The sequence below is a fragment of the Aedes albopictus genome, chromosome 3, assembly GCF_035046485.1.
Source record: "Aedes albopictus strain Foshan chromosome 3, AalbF5, whole genome shotgun sequence".
Taxonomy (NCBI): Eukaryota; Metazoa; Arthropoda; class Insecta; order Diptera; family Culicidae; genus Aedes; species Aedes albopictus.
The window spans coordinates 7,379,367-7,406,351 of NC_085138.1; the positions used below are offsets into that span (position 1 = coordinate 7,379,367).

Below are 26,985 nucleotides of genomic sequence, written 5' to 3' on the forward strand. Positions count from 1 at the left end.
GCTATTATTTTAATGTGAAAATTCAAAGAATGTTAAATGTAAAATAACACGAATTAGTAAGATAATATAATTCTGATAGTTGTAGATATTTTTTTTATATTATGTATTCGAACCACTTTGTATAGCCCGTTACTTCAGGTAATGGTATTGACTCCTAATCTGCAGATTTTTATATAGAGTAAGGTATGCACACAGCAAAATCTAGCCACCGCATTTTGGATAGAAATTTCTCTATTTTCAACGAATCGTGGCAATCTCTGGCGCAAATGAAAGCTTATTGTGTAAGGAATTGAAAAATATTTACTTCGGGATATATTTTGACATTGTGTTTAAAATAGAGTCAAGGGAACAAGAAGTCCTCGAAAAGTTTTTGCACAAACGTGCTGAAAATCTGACAATGTACATTAAAGCGACCGTCCCCGCAGACCTAAGTTAGCTTTCAAGTATTCGGTTCTATACATCATTACAACCTGGAAAGGTTGCAGATCAACTTAAGAGCAAGAAAAAATCGAAGTTTGGCAAGAAATACATAGTTTGGTCAACAATATGAATTTGTGGTTTGAAAAACCGAACTTTTAGAAATACATGTACCTACAGCAAATCATCTTTTTCACTACGGAAAGTGTCAGGAAAAATGGCTGGCACCCCTTATTCAAAAGCTTAGATATTGTGTATTGATTTGAATTGATTTTTGTCCCCTGTTTTTGGCGGAGAATGCTTGCGTTTGTATGCAGAAAACTATGTAGAAATTGTACTGCATTTTTCCAAAAAACGTAAAATCTCATACACTTCAAAACTCAACCCAATTGAAAAATATTGAGTAACCGTGAATTGGAAGCTTCAAAAAATGTCTAGAACGACAGCTTTCATCGAAAAATAAGATTGATTTTGACACAAAGGTGGTAAAAATTTCTTGGCATGCGGTCGAAGGTACTGTGCAAAACTTTACGGAAGGACTCAAGCTCAAAACTCGAGATGACGGATATAACAAGTCAAAACAGCAATGTCTTGATGTTGATTTAAAGTAAATTAATGCTTTTTTACGATGAATTGCTTTTGGTTTGGGAACAAGTTGGAATGAATTATTACTGCTTGATTTTCTTTGGCCATAATTTGCTGTGCGCATACCTTAGATTATGTTTTGAGAATAAAGATTGAGCGACCGTCTGACGTGGATAATCGTTTGCTTGCTTCACGCGTGAACTGAATAATAGCGCGACAGTCTGCATGAAATGATTCAAAATCAAAAGGTTATAGAGGAAACTTGATCTCACGATACCTTCTCAAGTACGTCTATGTTAAGCAAAGCATTGCGTTCTGTTCATTTCTGTGTGGAATGCATTAAAGGTTTCTGCTTCCTGGTCAGGTGGAGACGCGCGATAGGATTTATTATTGTTTTCACGTGGAAAAGTACTCAATTGTGCGCGATGGTGTGTGTTATTTGTTGTATAGTATAGAGTAAGGTAGATGTAAATAAATAATAGTTTAATGATTGTAATTTAATAAAAAATATATATGTAAAAAGAAAACATTTGAGACTTTGCTTAAAGAATATATGGACTTTCTTTCATCAGTTGTGATTAATATAAAAAAAAAACATAGAAGCCTACGAAAAGATCAGTCAAATGATCAAGGATCCTGTGACGTGGTAGAGTCAGTCTTACAACGAATTCGAAACAGCAAAGATGTTCTTCATGAAACTGTAAAACCGAAGCGGGCCGATCTTGAAGAAGGAAGTAAAGAACTAGAATTATGGACGATTTGGATACCCCCGGACTCAACAATGGCGCAGCCGAGTCTTCCGGTCGTGGGTGAGTATCCAAAGAAAATGGAAAATGGTAATATTTAGGGACTTCGATGAAACAGGCGAAGATCCTTTAAACCTTGACAACCTTGTCATGACCACCGATAGAGAATTTAAATGTTCTAGAACTCCGATAAAAAAGGCGGATGTTCTTTAGATTGAAACTCCGATTGAGGAGGCGGTTGTTTCGTAGGACTCCGATAGAGAAGGCGGATGTTCCTAAGTTTTGAACTCCGATAGAGAAGGCGGATGTTCAAGAACTCCGATGAAAAAGGCGGATGTTCTTGAAATTGAAACTCCGATTGAGAAGGCGGCTGTTTCAAAGGACTCCAATAGAGAAGGTGGAGATCCATTGTTCAGAGCTCTGATAGATAAGGCAGAGATGACCGCAAAAAGAGAATCTGAATAGCTTTGGTTGAGAAAGCACGTGTATTTTGTGAAAATTTTCTTTCCTAAAGTTTGAAAATAAAACAACTACCATAGCAACAGTAGTAAAATTTTCTCTTCATGTTTCATTTTCAGCAACTCGAAAATGACGGAAGATGAACTGTTGAAAGAATTGAAAGCGCTCCAAAATGAAAACAATAAGTTAAAATCTAAATTAATGCAAACGAATTTGGAAGACAATACTCATGGAGAATCGCCAGCTCAAGGACCTGATAGTTTCCGCAACGAACGGTCAAGTTCGATTAGAATTGATGCAGCTGAAACATCTTGGATGTCAACGTTTCCTACAAGTGGTATGTCGCTGGGCGCATTGAATATTCCCGAGTGCAGCCCATCCGACGGAGAAACTGAAATCGACAGGAAAGCTTATAAGCATTGGAGGAAAATTTTGGATGCATCTTTGGATCTCATGAAGTCAACGGACGAAAGAACTAAAATAGGAATTTTCAAAATTAAGGCTGGAGTGAAACTGCTGGAAGTATTCGAGAGTACGAAGACATCTCCTGGTATGCCGGATGAGATTTTGGAGCCATATGGCAACGCTATCGCTCGGCTGAATGAGTATTTTGGTTCAAGAACTTACATGATGTCTCAAAGAAGCAAACTCCTAAACATGACACAAAGAAAAGACGAAAGCAGCGTTCAATTTGTAAGACGGGTTGGAGCAGCCACAAAGCTGTGTGGTTATCTGGAAAGCGAAGAAATGGAATCCGTGATGCGTACAATTACCAAAGGTGCATTGGATAGTAGAGTTCGCAAGCTTGCTCATCGAAACTGGGTCCGGCAAGGATCGATCAAGGATTTGGTTGACGCGGTTCAGGATTCTGAAATTGAAAAACTTAATGAGGAGGAGTTTATGAAAACACAGCAGCGTAATTCTGCATCATCATCTGGAGCGGCAGTTATTGCAGCGGTCGAACGATATTCACATGTTCCGAGTTTCCGGCAAGGTGGATTCAACGGTATGAATTATTTTGATTGATCATTTATGCTTATATTGTTAATGAATTATGGTTTGAATCAGGTGACAGACCAGGTTGGAATCAAGCCGGAAAACGTGTTGCATACCGAGGAAGAAGAGGAGGAAACACAAGGACATTCTCGGGGCGTATCCCTGCCGCTGTTCAGACTCGGCAATGCTGGAGGTGTAGCAGCGTGTATCACTCAGCTTCCGAGTGTCCCGTAGTTAACAAAGTGTGCCACAAGTGTCAAACCAAAGGTCACATTGCTCGAATGTGTACCTCCGAAAGCGGATTCCGGGGAATTAAGAGACGGCTTCAAAGTGAACAAGTTCAGAATTCTCTCTCAAAGGAGTCCCGACGAATTTCAATGGTGAACGAACATGACGAACATGCAGAGGAGAAAGAAGCGAAGGTATTTTCTGATACTGATTCCAGCGATTAGATGGGAGCTTTCTTAGTGATTCTTTTTATTATTTTGAATATTTTTTTTTCTTTTCTTCTGTGTTTAATTAAATATAAAATCATTTAAATAAGATGTATAAAAAAGCGTCAATTCTGTTTACAACACATTAAGAATGCTCCGTAGTTGATTTTTTTTTAGATTTCTAGTTGTTCGCTCCCAACGCGAAGACCCATTTGGAATTTGTCCTCATCTCCCCAACCAAACTAACCTCGAGTCGCCGCGAGTAATTTACGGCTCCAACCCCACTAACAACCACCCTATCTTCCTTACACACACCACGTCGTTTGTTTGCTTGTACATCCGACCGAGCGACAACGTGATCGAGCATGAACGAGGATTGATCGACCAACCAATCACGCATGAACGGCATGTCCTTATGTGCCAGCAGCCGACGACGCCCAAACCATTGCACCACCGCCTATGTAAATGGAAGATTCCATTATCTCCACAGCGCTGCGCAGGCAGTCTTTTCTACCTCCTTCCATCCTTGATAGATTGCATGCGCAGAGAAGAAAAACAGTCTTCTTTCAAACACCGACCTGTATAGACGTGAAATATAGTTCAAGTTGTTTTTAGTAGTGCAAAACCGCCTTTTCCTCCCTAGTGAAAGCCACAGCCTTTACGAAGGCTAAGTCCCTCCTTCCCATCGAGCTACCGGTCCTGTGTGTCTGTTCCTCCGACGGAACACTAGTTAATATGTAACGGTCGTTTATCGTAGATTCCAAAATTAATTGAGTCCAAACGTGATCGAACAATCAGTATCGCAAAAGTTTCCAACGAGAAAATTGTTAAGACAAGGGAAGAAGCAGTAATCGTTGGCACGGTTGCTGGAGTCGAAGTGGATTTTTTATTGATTCCGGAGCTCAAGTCAATACCGTGACAAAATCAGTGTTCGATTCAATGTTGGCAAGTGAACCCACGAAGAAATTATTGTATGATGTACGCTACCAATCTGATAGGCCATTGAAAGGATATGGATCAAGCAAAAATATTGATGTGTTGGCAACTTTTTCCGCGGAGCTGTATATCACAGACGATAGACCTCTGCTTACGGAAAAATTTTATGTTGTGGACGAAACCAGAGCATTGTTGGGTTTTAATACTGCATCGAGGTACAGTGTTTTATCTGTTGGACTTGATGTACCAGTGAAGGATATTGCAAATGGGGTATGGCCATGCGAACTGTCTCTTCCGAATGCAGCAAATATCAATCTAATTGGTGAACATAAGGAGTTCCCTAAATTTAACGTCCCTCCAGTGTCTCTTAAGTACAACAAAGAAATGCCACCATCTCGAAACGTGTATACACATATACCGCCTCCTTTTAAAGACCGAGTAAAACAGAAGATTGATGATTTGCTTGCCACAGGTAGGTTAATAAATATGCTTCCAATCTCAATTGTTTTTTGCAGATTATTGATAAGTAAATTATTAACAGGCATAATTGAAGAAGTGACTGAATCTATGGACAGATCGTTTTGTTCGTCATTATTGGTGGTTCCTAAAGGAAAGGATGACATTCGTTTGGTGATAGATCTTAGAGGCCCCAACAAATGCATTTATAGGACACCTTTCAAAATGCCCACGTTCGATTCAATACTCATGGAATTGCATGGATCAACTTACTTCTCTACCATCGACCTAACTAGCGCCTATTTTCACGTGGAACTAGATAAGGATTCACGGCATTTAACAAATTTCTTCGCCGGTGATGCTTTGTACAGATACTGTAGACTACCTTTTGGAATTGGAGAATGAGTTTGAGTATTTGAAAAACAAGGCATGGAAGGGTATCAGTACGTTAGGATATTTCAGTAAAGAAGATCGCACTGAATTGTACGTTGATGCGTCGCCTTACGGATTAGGTAATAATTTAATGGCCATTCTTTAATCCATTTTAATTGAATAATTATATCGCAGGTGCCGTTCTAGTCCAGTTCAATGGTGACTCAAAGCCTCGAGTAATTGCATGCGCATCAAAATCTCTAACGACCGCCGAGAAAAAGTATCCGCACACTCAGAAAGAAGCCTTGGCCATGGTTTGGGGTGTGGAGAAATTTTCCATGTATTTGATGGGAAAATCGTTTACTATTCGATCAGATGCAGTATCCAATGAATTTATATTCAACAGCAGACATAGAATTGGCAAACGTGCAGTTTCGCGGGCCGAAAGCTGGGCGTTGAGGCTTCAGCCGTATAGCTTTGAGGTTGAATGTATTCCAGGGTCATTGAATATTGCGGATGCACTATCGAGACTGGTAGAGGAAAGTAGACCTGCGGAACCATTCGATGATTCTTTTGAGAAACACCTTTTGTACAAATTGGATGCCGGAATTATGGATTTATCATGGGATGAGATAGAGAGATTTTCAGAGGCCGATAAAGAACTCTCAAAAGTTCGTTGCTCGTTGGATATCGGAGTTTGGGAAACTGGGCTGCAGCGTTATGAAGTACAGGCAGATTTTTTACGAACGTTGGGAAGCCTGGTTTTCAAAGATGATCGGATAATAATACCTGAGCAATTGAGGTTCAAAGTTCTCGAATCCGCACATCAAGGACATGTCGGTATAGCATCAACAAAAAGAATCCTCAGGGAGTATTTTTGGTGGCCAGGCATGAGTACAGATGCGGAAAATTTTGTAAAAAAGTGTTCGACCTGCCTACAGCTTTCGAGAAAAAATCCGCCGATACCAATATCCACAAGAAAGCTACCACAAGGGCCATGGGAAACTTTCAAATAGATTTTTTCACTGCAAAAGAGTTTGGTCAAGGGGAATTTCTCGTTATCGTCGATACATACTCAAGGTAGGGTTTTTTAAAATTTATTTATTGTTTTTCATCTCTAGAAGTTCGATATTGAATTATAATTACAGATATTTGCATGTAATAGAAATGGCAAATATAGATGCTGAGAGGACGAATGAAGCACTAAATAAAATATTTTTGGTATGGGGATATCCTCTTATTATTCAGAGCGATAATGGACCACCATTCCAAAGTGAAAAATTCATATCGACATGGGAAAATAGAGGAGTAAAAATAAGAAAATCGATACCATTGAGTCCCCAATCCAATGGAGCAGTGGAAAGGCAGAATAAAGGAATCAAAGAGGCATTGGCATCAGCAAAATTGGATAAAATCAATTGGAAGGAAGCACTGGAAAAATACATCCACATCCACAACAAAGTAAGGCCAATCGCAAATCTAGGTGTTACTCCATTCGAACTTTTGGTCGGATGGAAGTTTAGAGGGACTTATCCATGTCTCTGGGAAAGTTCTTCACGTGCACCAATTGACAGAACAGAAATCAAAGAGAAAGACGACTTGTACAAATTCAAAACCAAGCGATACGTGGACTCAAGAAGAGGAGCGAAAGATTCAGATGTTACGATTGGAGATAAGGTGTTGCTATCTATGCACAAAACGAGCAAAACGGATCCAACGTTCGGTGCTGAAAGATTCACGGTGATTGCAAGAGAGGGCGCTAAAGTAGTTATTCGAAGCAGCCGGGGTGTACAATTTTCAAGAAATGTCCAAGATGTGAAGAAAGTCTATTTCAAAGAAGAAAATTTACCTTTGCCAGACGACCAACCAATTCCAGAGAATGCAAACAACAAACAGACTGAAAGAGAAAAGGATCCTAAAGAACAGTGTCAGACAGTAAATCGAAAAGAACGACCAGGCCGAAATATTGTAAAACCTGGAAAATTCAAAGATATGTACTTATACACTATTTTCGAGTAAGAGTGGACGTGATAAGCAATGTTGTATAGTATAGAGTAAGGTAGATGTAAATAAATAATAGTTTAATGATTGTAATTTAATAAAAAATATATATGTAAAAAGAAAACATTTGAGACTTTGCTTAAAGAATATATGGACTTTCTTTCATCAGTTGTGATTAATATAAAAAAAAACATAGAAGCCTACGAAAAGATCAGTCAAATGATCAAGGATCCTGTGACGTGGTAGAGTCAGTCTTACAACGAATTCGAAACAGCAAAGATGTTCTTCATGAAACTGTAAAACCGAAGCGGGCCGATCTTGAAGAAGGAAGTAAAGAACTAGAATTATGGACGATTTGGATACCCCCGGACTCAACATTATTGACCCATTGTTAGGTCACATCACCAACCATAGGTAGCTCCTGGACCTGACAATTTACCCTACCCTACTCGTGAAGATGCAGCGATTCTCGGTCTCTATAACAACGTTAGTCTTACTAACAATCCTTTCCATTCTCGATGACCGTAAGGACGTGGCCGGCGCCGTTATTGACCTTGCTAAAGTTGAGAGTTCTTGAACTGTGTACATCGAGAATGATAAGCTAGTCCCAAGCCCTAGTCATTGGTTCTTTGTGCAATTTCGATTTCTCCGATCAATCACGGAGTAGCAACTACGCTATCCAGGGGGCTTTTAGGAGTGTTTTATGCATGGTTTCTTAAGGGGGTTACAAGCCGTTTCAGGGAGCGCTCAGAGGCACTTAAGGAGGTTTCAGGGGCTTCTGGAGATTCCAAGACGTTTCAGGTGGACTTTTATGGGCGTTTCAATGGGTTCAGGATGTTTTAGGGAGGTTTACGATGCGCTTCAGGGAGTTTCAGGGGGTTCCATGATGTCTTAGGGGGGGGAGGTGGGGGGAGAATCTTTTAGGGACGTTTTAAGGATTTTCGAGGGTTCCTCAAGGAGTTAAGTACGTTTTAGAGAGATTTCAAATGCGTTCAAGGAGATTTCAGGGGGTTTAAGGTGAGCTTTTAAGGACAATTCCAGGGGATTCCAGGATGTTCCAGGTAGGCTTTGGGGACCTTACAATGCGTTTAAGGCATCTCAATAGGATTTGAGAATGTTTCAGAGAAACTTCAGGTGCGTTTCTGGGAGTTTCAGGGGATCCCAGGATGTTTCAGGTGAGCTTTGAGGGACATTTTAAGGTGTTTCAGGGCGTTTCAAAGAGTTACAGTACGTTTCAGAGAGGTTTCAGATGCGTTTCAAGTGCTTTCAGCAGGTTTCAGGTGACCACGCGTTGCCCAAAGCAACCTAACTAGATATACCTAAGTTGTAAATATATTAGATCAATTGTAGTAGGCTAAGAAATTTCAAATAAAAATTCTTTCACTTTTGTCGACGTTCTCACCCAGTAAAGACATGTTCACGTGTAGCTCTGTCTATTTTATTAGCTTTCAGAGGCGGTTCAAGGGGTTACAGCACGTTTCAGGAGGCTTCGAGGGGTTTTAGGATGTTTCAGTAGGCTTACAGTTACATGACGTTTCAGGTTGATTTAAGAGGTGCTTGAGGGGTACCCGGATTTTCCAGGTGGCTTTTAGTGGCCTTTCAAGTCCAAACTCTCTGAAAATCGTTCAAAACTCTCTGACATCCCAATGGACAACCCTGTTACGTATATGAGCCCCTCCGAAATCCCCGAAAACGCCACTGTAACCCTCCGAAAATTCTATGAAACTTCCCGAAATGCTACCGAAATCCCCATATAACCCCCTCGGACCCCCTGTAATCTGTAATCATCTGCAATCCTCCGAAACATCCGAAAATGCCTATGTAACGTCTCTGAAACCCACCAAAAATCCTCTGAAGCTTCTTGAAATGCTTCCGAAATCCCCCTAAAACTTCCTCGAATACCCTACGAAATCGCCGAAAAAGCCTACACAGATAAAAATAATGAGATGGAAATGTAAACTTCATTTTAGTCATGTAAACTTAGTGTTATGAAGGTTTACATGAAATATAAGTTTACATGATATTTTATGACTTTTACATGTAAACTTCTGTGATATCCCACGCTCCAATTATGTGCATCATATGTCATGTAACGCGTCTGAACCTCTCCGAAACCCCCGGAAAACGTCTATGTAACGCCTCTGTTGCGTCCTGAAATGCCTTGAAATGCCCCTGACAAACAACACAAGATCACTTGATCGGTATTTACTTCGGTAAGTGATGTGTTCCTTGTAACCTTTATTTGAATTATCAAAACAGTTGTATTCATTTCGACCAAAATACTCACATGCACTCGCGGAGCCAGCCTTTTCTTTTTTCTTACTCACTCTCCCAAACATATACGAGAAAGAGCGAGATGAATGAGGAGGCAAACAAGCAAAATACACGGGAAATGTTGTTTAATTTTTAATATATGCTGTTATTTTTTTAATAATATGGAACGAGCTCACCGATCACAGTGTCAAGGGGTTATGTGCTCCTAATCGACGAGTACAAAAGCGACATCTTGTCTTTCACTAGTATATTCACTGGACTGCTCCAACTATTCTGTGCACTGTTCATTATCACGCGCGGAAGCGTGTTCAATTCATTCCTATGTAGAATGGACTAAAGGCGTCTTCTCGTTGAAATCACGATCCGTTATTATAATACTAGACCGTTATTATAAAATAAATATCTCTTAAGAATCGGTGCCCATCATTCGTTTTCTATGATTATCCTACCTGTCTGGGCAAAATTTAAAAAAAAAAAACATCGTCACAAATCCGGTCTATCAATTAAGAATCAGGTCTCCTAAACAGCTGTAAATCATCCAAATCCAATATGAAAACCAATTAGCCCTCGTATTGGATCGGAACAATCTATACTACTTCAGTAAAAAAAAATTCACTCAGAAACGAATCGGAATTGTCTATTCTACAGAGTGCAAACATATTTTCAATTTATCTTTTTTGCTTTAACTTCAAATCCTGTTGGTCCCAGTAGTGATATGTAAATCTTGTACATCGCCACACAAATAGCACGTGTTCCTCTAGCTAGGTCCTATCCTATGGCATTTATGTGCACTCTCAGATGACCTCGGTCACCTCGGTACACGAACATGTGCGTCCAGTGCGATAGCTATCAACGGTTACAGATGTATGGCACCGTACATACAGAACTTCCGTCCTGTCTGCCCGCCCCGATGATGATGGTTGGTTAGAAATGACGAACGACCATAGAGCTCTGTCGCCGTGGACTACCATGACCAGATGATGTTCTCATTTGGTCGAACAAACTTTCAAGCAGACAAGGCCGAGCCGGGATCGGGTCGTAGAGTAGCAGGATGGACAAACAAAGCGTTTATACTCGATGTATAAAGGTATATGCCTTCGGGTAAATTGCACTGAAAGAAAGTGACGCAGAACATGTTCGCTTGTAACAGTTTTTTTTTGCGATTTCAATCGTAGCAGCCAGGCCGGATGATTTTTTTTTGTACAGTCATGGGAATGTACGGAAGCGGAGCTAACCTGCTTTGGCAAACAACCGCCTACTGCTGGGCATTGGCGCGCTTTTGGGACAAATCGCAGTAGTCGGCCCAAATCAATCTCTCCATAACTCTATTAGTCGATGGTTGCTGCGATGCCTGCCCATGATGCACGCATGAGAATCAGATATCTTCCATTATTGAATACACTACATAGGGAATCGCGCTACTTGGGCGGTGGCTTCTATATTCGTCTGTTTTCCACTCTAACTCAGTCAATCTTGAACCAATTAACACAATTCTTGGAATGCGGTGAGATAGGTATAGTATCTACCCGTGTACAAAATTTCAAGTCAATCGGTTCAAAATTGACCGAGTTACAGTGGAAAACAGACGAAGAAAACCACCGCCCAAGTAGCGCGATACCCTACTGCAAATTGTGAATTTACCCAGAGGACTGCCGCTGACTGGCTCCGTGGCAACGAGTTATGAAAGGATACACAGAAAAGCTATGTTTGCGTTTGACATACCGTGGTGAACATGATATGAATTCTATTTTTCTTAGCAATGCAGGCATGTAATGCCACGACGATAGACTTACTGGCTGTGTGCATTCGTGGTGAAATTTCCATCAGGGTGCACAGTATGAAAAGTAATATTAATATTAATATTACGTGGTAAAAACGATAGCTTTATGGTACTGGATTGAGAGATCGAATGGAGTATCTACTTACAATAACCACAGTAGAATAGTTAGAATATATATCGAAGAAATTTGAATTTATTTCTGTCTGTGTACATCCGTAGTTTCCGCAAATCTGCTCCGTTGTAATACTGACAGGCTGAGATTGAAGCCTACCCCGGGAAGGGGAGAATTCCTCTCGGCAAAAGTCTCTGAACTGTGAAGCAATCTGTCAGCGTTGTTGGTTTTGAGCGAGACATGCCCATAATGGAATTTCACACTACTTATTTTGTCTGCTTGACATCATCATCATCGCAGTTACACGACGACGACAACGATGTCGTCGGTTATGAGCGCAAGTTTGCGGAGAAAAGCGACTAGAGCTTCCGAAGTAGGGAAACAGCAGGAGTGGATTCCGGTATTCGTCCTAACCAAGCGAATGAGGCCATCTACTAAAAGCGAGATGGTTTTCGTTCGGTTTCCATCCAGCATCCAACATCAGTCATCGTGTAGTCGTTGCCATTCATTTTGCACATATGGCAAATTCTGTAGGAATTAACCTACCGGAAACGTCTCTTTACGTGACTGTTCCTGTGGGACTTGGCAAACAACGAAATGGGAATTGAGAATGCGATATAGAAACATCTAAACAGTAAACATTCCACTAGGGCCGAATTTTTGCTCTTCAGGGACTGTCCCACGTAGACCGTGGATGAATATAAATGGGTGAGTTTGTTTCATGCTATTATTTAATTATAAACGTCCAATGGACCTTAATTGTACAGATTGTTGGAAACTTTCGCGAAATACGTTATAAAATCCTGACGAACTGTGAAGAACTTGTTTGGTATTTATTCGTTCTCTTCGACTTGTCGTCTAATTTCAAGTGTTTGACAGATGGGGATTTTTTTTATTACCGAACAGTTTGGGACGAAGGGTCTCCGATTTTCATGAAAATAGAGGTTGTGGATATATGATCATATATGGAATTCAAAAAAATCACAGTGGACTTCTTTTCCGGAAAACGCTAGATGAAATTTCACAATTTTCCATAATTTTCTAAAACGCCCCAAACTTCAAAAAATCATATCTCAAAAACTATGCATAGTAGAACAAACTCTTTTTAGTGAAATCGACGCCAAATTAGCAATCCAATAAAAATACACTGAGAAAAAAATCTCAGAAAATTATTCACCATAGAGAAAAAACTTCTAAAAATGCTGATAAAAGTACCGTCTGTATCATAGATTATTTTCAACAATTTTTTTCTAAGTGCAAAAACTAATGTTCTTTAGTTCGTTCTTTGACACCAGAATGGAATCTCTTACCGTTTTAGAGATATACGATCAAAACGATCAAATCTGACTATACATGTCAATGGTTGCTCCTCCGTGATTGATCTGAGCTGGTACCAATTGCACTGAGATCCAAATGAATAAGGGCTGGGACACTCCATTTATTCTCAAAGTGCAATTTTAGCAGCTCATGCATTTTGGATCAATAACGGCGCCGGCCACGTCCTTATAGTCAGTTGGGAAGGGAAAGGAATGTTAGAGTGTGCTGATTGTTGCTACTAAAGACCGAGAGCACCTCTGCATCCCCACAACCAGTACGGACTGGGGTATTTGTTAGACGGAAAGGATGGGAGATCTGGGAGTCACCGTTGGGTCGGTGATGCGATCCATGGATAGGGATTTATTTATATTGTTCGTAAGGTGATAGATTGTGTGGTGAATAAGGTGAATAAGGTCAAGCGGCACAGCACGCTTTGGTTGCATAACTTGTAGGCGTTATATACACTGTGCTGTGAATGGAAGTTGGAAGGGAGAGAAACGACATTTTTCAATTCGTTTCTGGTTCTAGCGATGGCTATGAACATATGAATATACATCAGTTGTATATGTGGTGAAAAGAGAGAGAGAAAGTGGATAGAAAGATACAAAGTAGGATGAAAGGGACGGGCCTGGGATTGAACCCATGACCTTCTGCATACGAATCAGAAGCGGTAGCCACTAGACCACCAAGCCCGTCAGGAATCTCTTACCGTTTTAGAGATATAGCCAAAAAACCAACGGCCAGTCGCTATATTTCCATAGGAAGTGGCCGTTAACTTGTTGCAACACATTTGCATTGCAACGAGCAAATGACATTCGCAAATTGCAACGTAGCTTTGACACTAACGTGCATCGGAGTGCACTGACAGCACATCTATGGCACTTGAGTGCCTTTTAAATGCATTAAATAGTCATTTATTTTTTTTATTTATTTATTTAATGATAATTCAACTGACTTTTACAGTCTTATTGAATAATAATGCTTATACTAATATTACTAAATTCAGCACTAGTTACATTTCACTTATTACGGATAGGCAAATATTCTAACGAATTTCAACGACATAGTCTTCATAGTACTACCAGTGAATCAAATAACACACAACTTAAGCGTTAAAGATTAACCGAAATAACTATCGAAATACAAATTATACGAAAACAAATAAAAACTTTTACAACAAATCTATTCATCTCCTGGTTTCCACGTACAAATTTTTCGAACGAATTCACGGTATTTGATATTTCTGGGCCACGTAGACGTTGTTAAGGCTAAATTCTTCCATTTACTATCTAGAACGACTTTAAAAGATACATAGTCCAAGCTACTACTATCTACCCAACGCGGAACGAGTTTCCTCACATTACTACATTCAGTTTTATAGACACCTAAACATCGAGAAACCATGTGCTGAATTTCTCCTTCTGAAACCGTTCCATCAATATTCGACAACAACAACGCAAAGGTGCCATCAGTGTCCGCTGGATCGGATGAGTGTAACGAAACGTCAGGCGTAGATGATATTCCAACGCGAGAGAATGAGTTCTCTCTAGGTGCATTATCAAGACACGATGATGAGCATGGAGTCGAATGGCGTTCCATAGTCTTCGTCTTCAAAGTGTGGGTCACTACGGTCGAGGCAAGTGTAGACATAATTGAGGCCACTTTGATTTTCAACTCATCCACGTCTAGCTGCAGTGCAGACTTTGTTTCGGGAACGATCGGATCGGCTACCTTTTTCTGTTGATAAGCTCTCCACTTTACGAACTCGATCAAACATGCATCGCACATCCAACAGCTGTTTTTGTTCGGCGGAGATACTGCATCCAGTTTTACTTCATCCAGTCCTACACAATCGGCATGGTACACTCGGCTACACGGACCAGTACACACAATGTATGGCTGCTCTTCCATTGTGACGAGAAGACGGCACTTTTCACAGGTTTCACAGATCATGGTTCAATCAATTTTCTCCCACAAAAAAATTCTACATGCTGTAACTTTTCATAGAGTGCATCAAAAATTCTCAAATTTTGACTGCTTGTCAACCTGTCATATGTGCATCATTGGTACAAATTTGGGCTCGATTGTATAATTTTTCGCGAAGTTAGAACCGTTCGGGTAAAACACTTTTTTTTTAGACAACTCATTTTTGAGCTGTTATATCTTGGAAACCAGTGAAGCGAATTGAATGATTTTTTAACGTTTATCAACAATATATTGATACTTAATACAACGTTATAAAATGTAATATTTTTCACGGCGAATTAAGTTATACCGGGTTGAAATTTTTACCAATATAGAGGAAAATAAGTCAAATTTACAATACCATACAAAAATTACTAAATGTGTTCTTCCTTTAATCTAATTAGGCTCTAATATATCTGATTTGAGATAGCTTGAGAACAGAAGTGGAAAATATTTGGATATCAACACTAAAATTTATTGACATTGACGTGAAAGAATTACATTTTTTCGAAAAAAATCCAAAAAGTGTCAATCCATGATAACTTTTTTCAACGTTCAAAAAGTATCTATGTTTCAATGGTTTGTGAAGCATTCGTGTATTGTTAGTGTACGTTCAAAATTTCATTCAATTCGGTTCACTGGTTTCCGAGATATGATAGCTCAAAAACGAGTTGTCTAAAAAATAGTGTTTTACCCGAACGATTCTAACTTTGCGAAAGATTATACAATCGAGCCCAAATTTGTACCAATGATGCACATATGACAGGTTGACAAGCAGTCAAAATTTGAGAATTTTTGATGCACTCTATGAAAAGTTACAGCATGTAGAATTTTTTTTGTGGGAGAAAAAAAATTGCCTATCCCAAACATTTTGGCCATCCCCTGTATATATTAATTTTGATTTACTTCTAGCGCCAGAAGGTAGATAGAGCAATCCTTTTCCGATCTACACATAACAAATTGTAAAAATGTCAACTGTGACACCGTAATATCTTACAGAGAATCGTAACAAAGAGAGCCTCTCTTTTGCAGATTGGACCTTTAGACATGTTTGGCCAGAAATGTGTTTCAAATAACGGGTTAACAACGAGCGAATGCCACCGGTGAGCGTGAGATAACTTATGGCACTTAAACCCTATATGTCTTCTATTTCAATTTAAGAAAACAAAGACTAACTATTAACGGAGAATGGTTACTACACAGCAAAATTTCTGAAAATTATACCTGACAAAAAAAAATACATGCGAATTTCTATCTCATTTAGTTGAATTTTACATCAAATAATTTCTTGTATGGAAAGTTGATCGCAAGCTTCATACTGAGAGTAAGCTGTAAATTTATAAACTGATGGAAAAATGTGTGCGATACGACGAGGTCCTTTTGATGCAGGTTAAATCATGTAACATTTTGAACTGTGTAAGTAACAAAAATGCTTATTTGTGTAGTATTTTTTTTTATTATAATTCTTTTGCTTCGTTCAGAAATAAAGAAAGAATTCCAGAAATTTTCAAAAGATATAGTTAAGGATCCAATACTGATCAATGGAGCTTTGTGAATGCACAGAATGTGAATATAAATGAGGACTTTAGAGGATTACTTAAAATTTCATTTTCATTTTGCAGCATTTGGTGGGGCAATGAGAGCGCAAGTCAGTCCAAAGCCGATGATAAGGAGGGGTAATGGCTGAATAGCCCGGGTACAGGCGAAGAACAAAACAAGGACAAAATAATAACAAATTTTGCCATCATATCTTATTTTATCATTCTTATGTTATTACTGGATGACACTAAATAACTCACTAAGAACAAAAAGTGTTATCATTGCAAAATTTGTTATTTCTGATTTATTATTGAATAACAATAATTAACTGAATAATAACAAAATATGCAATCACAGCAAAATAAGTTATTCTGAGCATGCTAAGTAAAATAACATCCTAATTGCATATTTTGCAATCATATCTGGTTTTGTTATTGATGGGTTATTTATTATTTATTTTATTTTAAATAGAATATTGATGAAGAGCAAATTTTGTTATTGGTTTGTTAGGATTAAGAGCTAAAAGAACAACAAATAATAACTCACTTTGTTCCAGAAAAGAGTAAATAATAACTTATTTTGTTATTATAAGATCAAACCAAGGACAAAACATTTCAGAACTTACAATACAGTTTTTTTTTTCAATCAGAAGAACAAAATTTACAATTATGATGATCTTATTTGAAATAACTTATTGTGTTCTTACTTTGTTCTGAATAGCTCGATAATAACTTATTCAGTTATTCTCCATTTTGTAATATTTTGTCCTTGATTTGTCCTTATAAGGACAAAATTAGTTATCATTGAGTTATTTTCCGGTACAAAGACAGTTATTATTTTTGTTTTTTTTAGCTCTTATTCCCAACAAACCAATAACAAATTTTGCCATTCAGCTATTCATTTTTGATGGCAAAATTTGATCTTCGTTAGTTATTTTCTTCTACCCGGGAGTCTTTGCTGACCACATAAACGCCATGGGATAGGAAAAAGGTATTGAGGTGTGGGATTAGGGTTTTGGTACAAACCTGACAATATCAATGCTATTCAGATGCAAAATAATTTTAAGGCTCAATAGTGAATCGCATACCTTCGAAAAAAAAAAAAAAACAAAAATCCACAAAATGCCAAGCAAGTCATAGAAAGAAAAAGCGCCCGATTGTTTATTTTGTCAATTATAACAAACGGAAACTTCTACCCTCTCCGACTCGCCAGTCACCCCGGAAAAAATGTCCCTTCACTTCTGGAAAATATATTATTCCCAATTTCGAATTGTCCGCGTGGTCTTGTAGTACCCCTACTAGGTAAGAACCAGTCATTGCCATACATATTAAATGCTAGACATGACCCCATGGATAGCATTTGCATATGTAAAAGCTTTGCTGATGTGACTTTCCTATTAGGCAATTCTCTCATCTCATGTTTGTCTTCAAAACCTTGTCAAGCTTAGAAAATTGAAGTTTTAATAAACAATACATTACAAGGTTCGAATTCCCATAGAATGAGATCATTCATTCGAATTATATTTTTCCGGCTGTTCGAGTCCGTATGAAGTTGATCATCAATATTAACTTCTTTTCTCGATCAGCCTAGATAGCTGTGTAGTGTCGGTAGCGATTGTCTCAATTGGCTAAGAATAACACTACGGACCGCCTGTTCCGGTGGTAAGAATCCACCAACAGGTGACCCCTAATTCATGGTGTGATGCGGCTTCATGCTTACCGTGTCTAGGAATGAATGGCTAGGGGGGTCTAATAAAAACCTAACCGCTAACGGAGCCTGTGGAGTACCAGGGCGCCCTCCACAGTATGTAGCCCTTACTGCGCTAACCGGAGCAATGGTGCAGTGGACCTTGTATTTCTCCGAGACAATCAGCTGCCCTTCTTTAGTCTCACTTGAGGCTAAATAAGGGCGGGATTATGAAGATGTTGTTAATTAGTTTAAATTTTCACCTAAATGGTTTCGCATTATGCGATTTACACAGTGTATTCTGTGTATCCTCGCCTTTGGCGTTTTCCAATCGATACCGATTTGGTTTTATTGTTGCTGTTCTTTGTTGTGCTGTTGTTACGAAGAGTTTAATCTTACCTAGTTTGGGTAGTGGCTACGGTTAGGATAGCTCAGATCAATCTTCAGCATAAAAGAACAGCAACGATCAATCTTTGCAGACTTATGCAAAATGGCACAGCCCAAGTGGCCTTGGTACAAGAACCTTACTTTCGTAAGGGGAATTTCTATCTAGGAAACCTTGTGAACCCGGTTTTTGCTACTTTCAGTAAACATGAAATGGCAAACTCGCGTGTCATGCCTCGAGCCTGTGTGCTTGTCAACAACGCAATAGTTGCTACACTCATCTCTGAACTAACCACCAGAGCTGTATGTGCTATCACAATTGATGTATCTGTTGGAAACCTCAACAGGAAATACGTCTATTGTTCGGTTTATTTACCGCATGATGAACCATCCCCTACGGATGCTTTCAAACAAGTCATCGCATACTGTACTTCAAAAGGCCTTCCGCTAATTGTTTTCAGTGATGCTAATGCTCACCATATCATCTGGGGCAGCTCAAACATTAACTTGAGAGGCTCCAGTTTGATGGAGTACCTAAGTAGTACAGATCTTGCATTACTTAACATAGGCAACCGCCCAACCTTCATGGTATCTGCTGGAGAGGAAGTGTTAGATATAACGCTTTGCTCTAGCAGAATTAGTCACACGAGCTGACCAATTGGCATGTGTCAGATGAAGAATCTTTATCTGACCATCGCTATATCTTTTTTGAACATTTAAATGTTACTTCGCAAACATTGCGTTTCAGGAATCCTCGGTCAACAAACTGGAATCATTTTACTGATTTGGTTGCGGCCAAATTTCATGGATACTCACCATCCATTGACACTCCAAGTGATTTAGATGATGCCGTTGATACCACAACGACCTTCATCATGGAAGCTTTTGAAGAAGCATGCCCTCTACGGTCTGTGAAGATCGCAAGAGGAACCCCTTGGTGGAACTCTGATCTGGCGAAACTCAGGAAACAATGTAGAAAGAGTTGGAACAGACGACGTTCGGCTGGTTCGGAGGCTTTCAGGTCGGCTCGCAAGGCCTACAGGAAAGCTCTCCGGTCTGCTGAACGATCCGGCTGGAAAAACCTTTGTAGGGGGGGTGGGGGTAAGACGGACCGGGTGGGTAAGACGGACCACTGACTAGTTCTGTCACTTAAGAGCTAAAATTTAACTTTCTTTTACGATTAGCTCTATCTTCTTATCAATTGATGATTATTTAACCACTTTATGAGAGAATACGTATGTCAAAAGTGCAAAAAATAAACAATTTTTTACCTGGCTACACGCTTAAGTGATGGGATCTAATTTTGAGGCGGCAGTAAATAAGCTTTTTTAACATTAAATTGTTAAGTTTTCGCATTTAATTTTGAGTTTCCCAGTTGTATTAAACTGTTCCGTCCTATACACAACGAGATTCAGGTAAATTTCATGGATTATGCACAACGGTGGTGGAATGAATATTTTGCGTTGTGTAGGGGTAAGACGGTCCGCCTTGAGGGTGGGTAAGACGGACAGTGTTGGGGTAACTTTGATAGTGCCATGAGAAACACATTAAAACGCACACATTGTGCACAGATTGAAATCTATGGAGTACAAAAATTATTGTGTAAGCCGCGTAAAGCATTTCATATTGATTTTTTTGTTTAAAAATTCATTATATTAGAATTTGTATTGTTGGAACAGTTTGAATTTCCTAAAATTCCAGAGCATTGCATACTGTTAGGCGTTTATCAGTGTATGGAGGTTTCCAATTTACAAAATAGATTTTAATTTGCAAAAACACGTTTCGCTAAGAGATTCAAAGCCAAATTTAGATTCTACTATGATTGATCTACCGAATATAAACGGCCACAAGCATCATTTGACTCAATTAATGGCGTTTTAGCTAATTTTCCAAATGTGCCCATCTTACCCACCCTACTGGTCCGTCTTACCCACACTGTTGAAAAACATACATTTGTAGATCACTTTTTAATTATCTCAAAAGTTATGGAAAATTAAATTTTATTTCAAAATCGGCTTGCAGACTGTAAAGTACCTTAGTTGAAGTAAATAGTATGGAGATACAATTTTAATTATCGCATTGTTTACACTGTCAAAATAGAGTGTTTCCTAAACATGTCCGTCTTACCCCCACCCCCCCCCCCTACAAATGTTTCCAGCTTGAGTGAAGTCAGTCGGTTAAACAAAATCCTTGCGAAATCTAAGGATTTCCGGGTGAACGAACTTCGTTTGCCAAATGGCGATCTGACTTCCTCTGGTGAGGAAGTTCTGGAATGCTTATTCAGCACACACTTCCCTGGATGTGTGGATATTACATCTTCGGATGAACCTGATGTCTTTTCTTGTAGTTATGATTCTTTAGCTTTGGCTCGGAGTATTGTAACTATAGAATCGATTGAGTGGGCTCTTATTAGCTTTGCTCCTTTCAAATCTCCTGGGGCAGATGGGATTTATCCTATTTTGCTTCAGAAGGGATTTGAATATTTCAAACATGTTTTGAAACAACTACTTGTTTGCAGTTTTGCTACAGGGTATATTCCCAAATCCTGGAGGGATATTACTGTAAAGTTTATTCCGAAAGTGGGTCGTGCGTCGTATGAAGAAGCAAAGAGTTTCAGACCTATCAGTTTGACCTCTTTTCTTCTGAAATGCTTAGAACGCATAGTCGATCATCATATCCGTGATGTTCATCTGGCCAACGTGCCTCTTCATGTGAACCAACATGCCTACCAATCTGGTAAGTCCACTGTGACTCTTTTACACAAGGTTGTTTACGATATCGAGAAAGCATTCGCTCAAAAGCAGTCTTGTCTGGGTGTTTTCTTAGATATCGAGGGTGCCTTTGACAACGTGCCTTTCGATGCCATATTGGAAGCCGCACGGAGTCATGGTATATCTCCAATGATTTCCAATTGCATTCAACAAATGCTCAAAAACCGATATCTTTTCTCGACATTGCGTCTAGCAGGGATTAGGAAATTGAGTGTTTGTGGATGCCCCCAAGGGGGAGTCTTATCACCGCTTTTGTGGAATCTCGTAGCAGATACGCTATTGAGGCAACTCAATAATAGCGGTTTTCCTACTTATGGTTTTGCCGACGACTACCTAGCCTTGTTAGTTGGTATGTGTATCACCACCCTTTTCGACCTGATGCAAAGCGCCCTTCAGGTAGTTGAGGGTTGGTGTCGCCAATATGGCCTTTCGGTTAATCCGAGTAAAACATCTATTGTTCTTTTTACGGAAAGGCGAAACCGTAATGGCGTTCGACCTTTGCGTCTCTTTGATTCTGAAATCGATGTGACTGAACAGGTAAAGTACGTTGGAGTCATTCTTGATTCCAAGCTTTCCTGGACAACTCACATTGAGTTCAGTATCAAGAAAGCTTGTATGGCCTTCGGGCAATGCCGGCGCACCTTTGGTACAACTTGGGGTCTAAAACCCAAGTATATCAAATGGATCTACACAACTGTTGTTCGGCCAATATTGGCCTATGGATGTCTAGTGTGGTGGCAAAAGGGCGAAATGAGAACGGTCCAATCAAAGTAAGGCCATTTCCAAAGGATGTACTTAATGGCGATGTCTGGAGCGTTCTCTTCAACTCCCACGGCAGCGCTCGAAGTTCTCTTTGACGTTGCTCCACTACACATTCATCTCAATCAAGAAGCACTTTCTTGCACTTACCGTCTACGGGTACTCGGTCTACTAGAGGAAACTCCTGTGAACCGCACATCAACACACACCTCGTTGTTTCCACTTTTGGTGAATTGGGACAAAATTGTCCTTGCTCCAAGTGATCTTACAATTGCTTGTAATTTTCCATATAGGACATTTTCCACGAAATTCCCTTCCCGGGAAGAGTGGACATCTGGATATCTGGAAAGAAGTATTTCAGACGGCATCGTATGTTACACTGATGGCTCCCTTATCGAAGGTCGAGCAGGTGCTGGTGTTTATTCTCGTGAGCTAAGGCTGAATCAGTCTTACTCACTTGGTAAACACTGCACCGTTTTTCAGGCCGAAATCTTTGCTCTCATGTGCGGAGTGCAATCAGCACTTCAGCAGCACGTAATGGGCAAAGTCATATACTTCTGTTCAGATAGCCAGGCTGCTATTAAAGCACTTGCTTCGGCCAACTCTAGGTCGAAGATAGTTATCGCTTGTCGAACTCAAATCGAGGAGCTGAATTCAGCAAACGCTGTTCACCTTGTATGGGTGCCTGGCCATTCTTCCATCGCTGGAAATGAATTGGCTGATGAGTTAGCTCGCACTGGAGCATCACATGACTTCATTGGCCCTGAGCCAGCTATTCCGATATCGAAGTGTTGGGTAAAGCTTCAGATTCACACCTGGGCTGCCACTCAACACAGACAATACTGGAATAGTTTGGAGTCATGTCGTCAAACCAAATTGTATTGTACTGAGCCATCTCCAAGGGTGGCGAAGTATCTTACAAATCTGTCAAAGCAGAATTGCAACATTCTGGTCAAAGCATTGACTGACCATTGCCGACTCAGCTATCACATGGCGAATATTCAGCAAGCTGATTCATTTGCATGTGATAGCTGTGAATCCGATTATGGAACTTCGTATCATTTGATATGTAACTGTTCAGTTTTTGCGCAACTGCGTTTCCGAGTATTCGGTAAACACTTATTAAGTGAAACTGACTTCAGAGACCTGAATATTCAGGATATTCTGTTGTTCTTAACCCGCTGTAGAGCTATAGGCTCTCTTTCGCTTTATGCGTTATTACAGTGCCCTTTTCACGGCGCTGTTTGAACCCATTGTGGTACGCTTATGCGTTAGTATCCTCTTCCAGGGTACTTTTCCTATTTCCCTACCTGTCCTTATCCCCATCCTTATCCTTATTTCCTTCCTTTTCCCTCAGGTAGATGATGAAATAGGCTATTATTTTGGCGATGACACAAATGTCCCAAATGGAGGATAACGTGCCTCTGGAGTCGGCCTTCTGATACCTGATACCTGAATACAGTAATTAATATTTAGTGTAGAATGTTGATATTGTGAAGTTGTAGCTTCAGAAAGGACAGAATATCACATGGGCGATCCTGCCACAATCTAGATTCCAGAGATCACTGGTTACGCTTGTAGAGCTAAAAATTTATTTTTTAGACTATATCCTGTGCTACTTCTTTTGAGAGGATCAGTAAAGACCTTAAACCGATGATATTCAGAAAGAATTCTCAAGCTTCAATTACAATGATCTAAACGTAAACTTTTCAGTATTTAGATAAATTTTCTATTTTAAATTCAACGTTATCAACAGCCGAGCTGATATCTCCAATTGCCAGTGGCGCTTATCAAAAATAGCACTCTTGCCTACTAGTTGATATGATAAGTGAGTAATTGTACGGAATTGTGAGCTAGGGTTTGAACTGAAAACAAAGTACATACTTGATTCGAGTGACGATGCGTTTCCAGTTTTTACTATGGGAGAGAAATGTTTGAAGTTTAATTTTTTTTACACAATTGACGAAAATTTTTAATAATTGTAAAATGTTCCAACTTGGAGCTGCTCTTGTTCAGAAGACATTACATACAAGAAGCAATATTCATTAAAACAATAGCATCTTAAAAGTAATAATTGAAATCATAGAAATGTGGGTAGCATCAGAACTGTTTTTTTTAAATATAAATACTTAGAAGTGATCCCTACGGATGAGAACAGGTAACAAAACCAATCAAGCTTGTGAGAATAATAAAAATCAACTTTCAATATTGCAAATTATAGAGATCCTTCTATGCAACTTTCACAATCCATGCCTTCTCAGAAGGCATAGAAAGCATACCTACATCCATGTTGTTCCGACTACCAACCAATCGTTAACGACGCAACACTGACCAGAACACCATCATCAGCCCATAGATGTGACCGACAACAAACTTTCAATGTCAAAACGACAACGTACAGAAAAAAAAACGCTTTTGTGCTAACGGGAAAATTAGCAGCATTGCTCGACAGAGCAACAGAAGTGGAGAAAAAGTTCCCTCCCTCTCCGAACCGAATGGAATACTAATTTAAACGAAAGTAATTTGTTTAACTCGGATTCACCGAGCAATCTCCTCACTTCGTACTGCCAATGTCCCTTGCGTTTCCCATGTTGTTCCATTGGTTGCACTATGGGACATAAGTTGAAATTTCATGACGAAATTCGGGATAAGGAGTGAAATGCGATTTTCAAAAGTTTTCATTTTATATTGATTCAGTAGACTCTCGGAGGCTTTCAAGCCTCTGATACGCTTTTAAAACACCTTGAAACACCCCTGCAATGCTAACAGGCAAGTGCCCCCTCTTTCATCCTTAGGAGAGTGAGAAACAAAAAAAAAACTGCCTACAACTAAGATTCCTTTAAGAGTTTCCACAAGAATTAATTCAGAAATTTCCTTAGAATTTTCCCAGAGAAATGCCAGCGAGAACTCCTGGGGAAATCCTAGTAGGAATATCTTATGATACTCTAAGAGAAATTTCTAAAGGAATCCTTGAAGAAATCTCTGGAGGAATCGCAAAACGAAATTCTACAGGAATCCTTGGAAAAATCTCTTGGAAACCTTGCAAGAATCACAGCAAAGATATGTATAGGAGTGGGAGAAATCTCTGAAGCAATCCCAACTAGTATCTTTAGAAGAATCGCATCAGGCATATGTGGAGAAATTCTAAGAGGGTTTCTCCAAAGATTTCTTTTGGAATGCCTCCAGGAATGCCTGATGATGGGATTCTTTCAAAATTCCTGCTGGGATAGAAATGCCTTCAATAATTTCTCCTGGGATACTTCCAGTAACTTCTTCAAGGATTTCTTCATGAATTATTCCAGGATTTCCAAAAGTTCCCGCAATAATTTATCTAAAGAAACCGTCAGATCCATGGATACTTTGAGAAATCCTCCAAGAATGCCTGCTGGGATTTTTCCAGAAATTCTTCTTAAGACACCTCAAGGGAATTCTCCATTGATTATCCTCTTGACATTATTTTAGGCGCTACTGCTGGGTTTCTCCAGGACTGTTATTGGGATTCCTCTGGACATGAGTGGTAGGTATTCTCTGTATTTTTTTGTGTTTCCCATGTAATACATGCGGAGAATCCTCCACGAATTTCTGGAGGAATCTGAAAAGCAATAATTTGAGATATTTCTGCTGGAAATGCTTGAGAATTCCCGAAGAAATTCTAGTAGCAGTTCCTGAAGTAATTCCAGCATTAATTACTGGATGTATTCCATCAGGAGTTCAGGAGAGCTCTCTGAAGCAATACCTTCTTGGTGGTTCCGGAGAGATGTAGGGTTTGGCGACCATAGGAATGGTTTAGTGGGTACCAGGAGAGAGTAGTCCTGGATTTTACTTTTGCTGTAGAAGACGGCCTGTCAGACCTACACGCAGAAAAATATCGCATATTAGAACCAAATGCATTTCCACTTTGGTTCAAATTCAATACTTTTTTTGAATCAAAGCACATTAATATTTAATTCTAATACTTAACAGCTTTGGTTCTAAAATAGTTTTATTAGATACAATGTCGTTTCATCTTTGATTTAAAAACATATCTACTTTGAAATAAATATAGCAAGTTTATCTGTCGCCATTTTGTTTTTTACTGTCAGAAAATGAAAAAAAAATGTTAAAGAAGAAATCGTAGTTGAGACGCTCGGTGCGGACTCTTAAAAATTGTTGAATTTATTGAAATAGTTTGGTTTACTGGATGATCTAGTGGGTGCCTTCATAGGTAAGTACGATATCTAATGTGAAAATGTTTATTGTGTTTATTTAATTCCAAAGTCATGTAATTTTTCCAGACTTTGTAGTTGATCGTGCAGAAGCTAATACCGCAGTCGCTTTTAGCTGAAAGGACGAAGTACGACATCATTGAATGGAGATAAAACTTGGTAAGAACCTGCTGGTTTTTGTAAGATTATTTTTATTAACAAAACCCTTTTTGTTAAACAGAATATTCCTCCGAGTCTGCTGCTTTAAGTATGCCGCTTCCATCACTGCCGCCTGTTGGAACTGCTGATGTTGCAAGAGACACCTGCGTAGCAACTTACGACAAACATCAGTAATGATTATGTTAAGATTTGTATGTAAAACAATATGTAAATAAAGTAAATGAGGTCCATAAAACTCTTATTTATTTTTATTGAATCTTTTGAAAAATATTAAAAACAGATAATATTATTTTCAAAACAAAAAAAAGTTTTTGATTCTAAAATATGAGTTCTTTGCTTCAAAAATAAATATTTTTTGAAATAAAGTCGAAATATATTTGTTTCAATGTAATGGAGTATTCGAATCAAATATTTTTCTTTTTGAATTTACGTTCAGGCTTCCGAAAGCTAGATTTAAAAACAATAACAAAAGCGCTTTGAATCTAATACTCAGTGTTATTGAATCAATGAAAAAAGCACTTAGGCCGTGGATCAATGATTATTTTTCTTTATTTCAAAGTCGTTTATTTTTGAATTTAATATATATTTTTCTGCGTGTACACTACCCTAACCTTCTGTTAGGGTGTTGAGCC

The 26,985-nt window shown here is 39.1% G+C and overlaps 2 protein-coding genes across 2 annotated transcripts in view; one reads left to right on the plus strand and one right to left on the minus strand.

Annotated features, from left to right (window-relative positions):
• Positions 1 to 26,985, minus strand: part of LOC115258105 (ras-related protein Rap1) — a 112,546-nt gene that overhangs the window by 25,513 nt on the left and 60,048 nt on the right. The gene's annotated exons all lie outside the window — the stretch shown is intronic.
• On the plus strand, positions 1,672 to 26,330 carry LOC115260959 (uncharacterized). The gene is made up of 3 exons (XM_029862320.2): positions 1,672 to 1,811; positions 2,327 to 3,213; positions 3,276 to 26,330. The coding sequence occupies exons 1-3, from the start codon at positions 1,753 to 1,755 to the stop codon at positions 3,653 to 3,655; spliced, it is 1,326 nt and encodes a 441-aa protein (XP_029718180.2). The 5' UTR covers positions 1,672 to 1,752; the 3' UTR covers positions 3,656 to 26,330.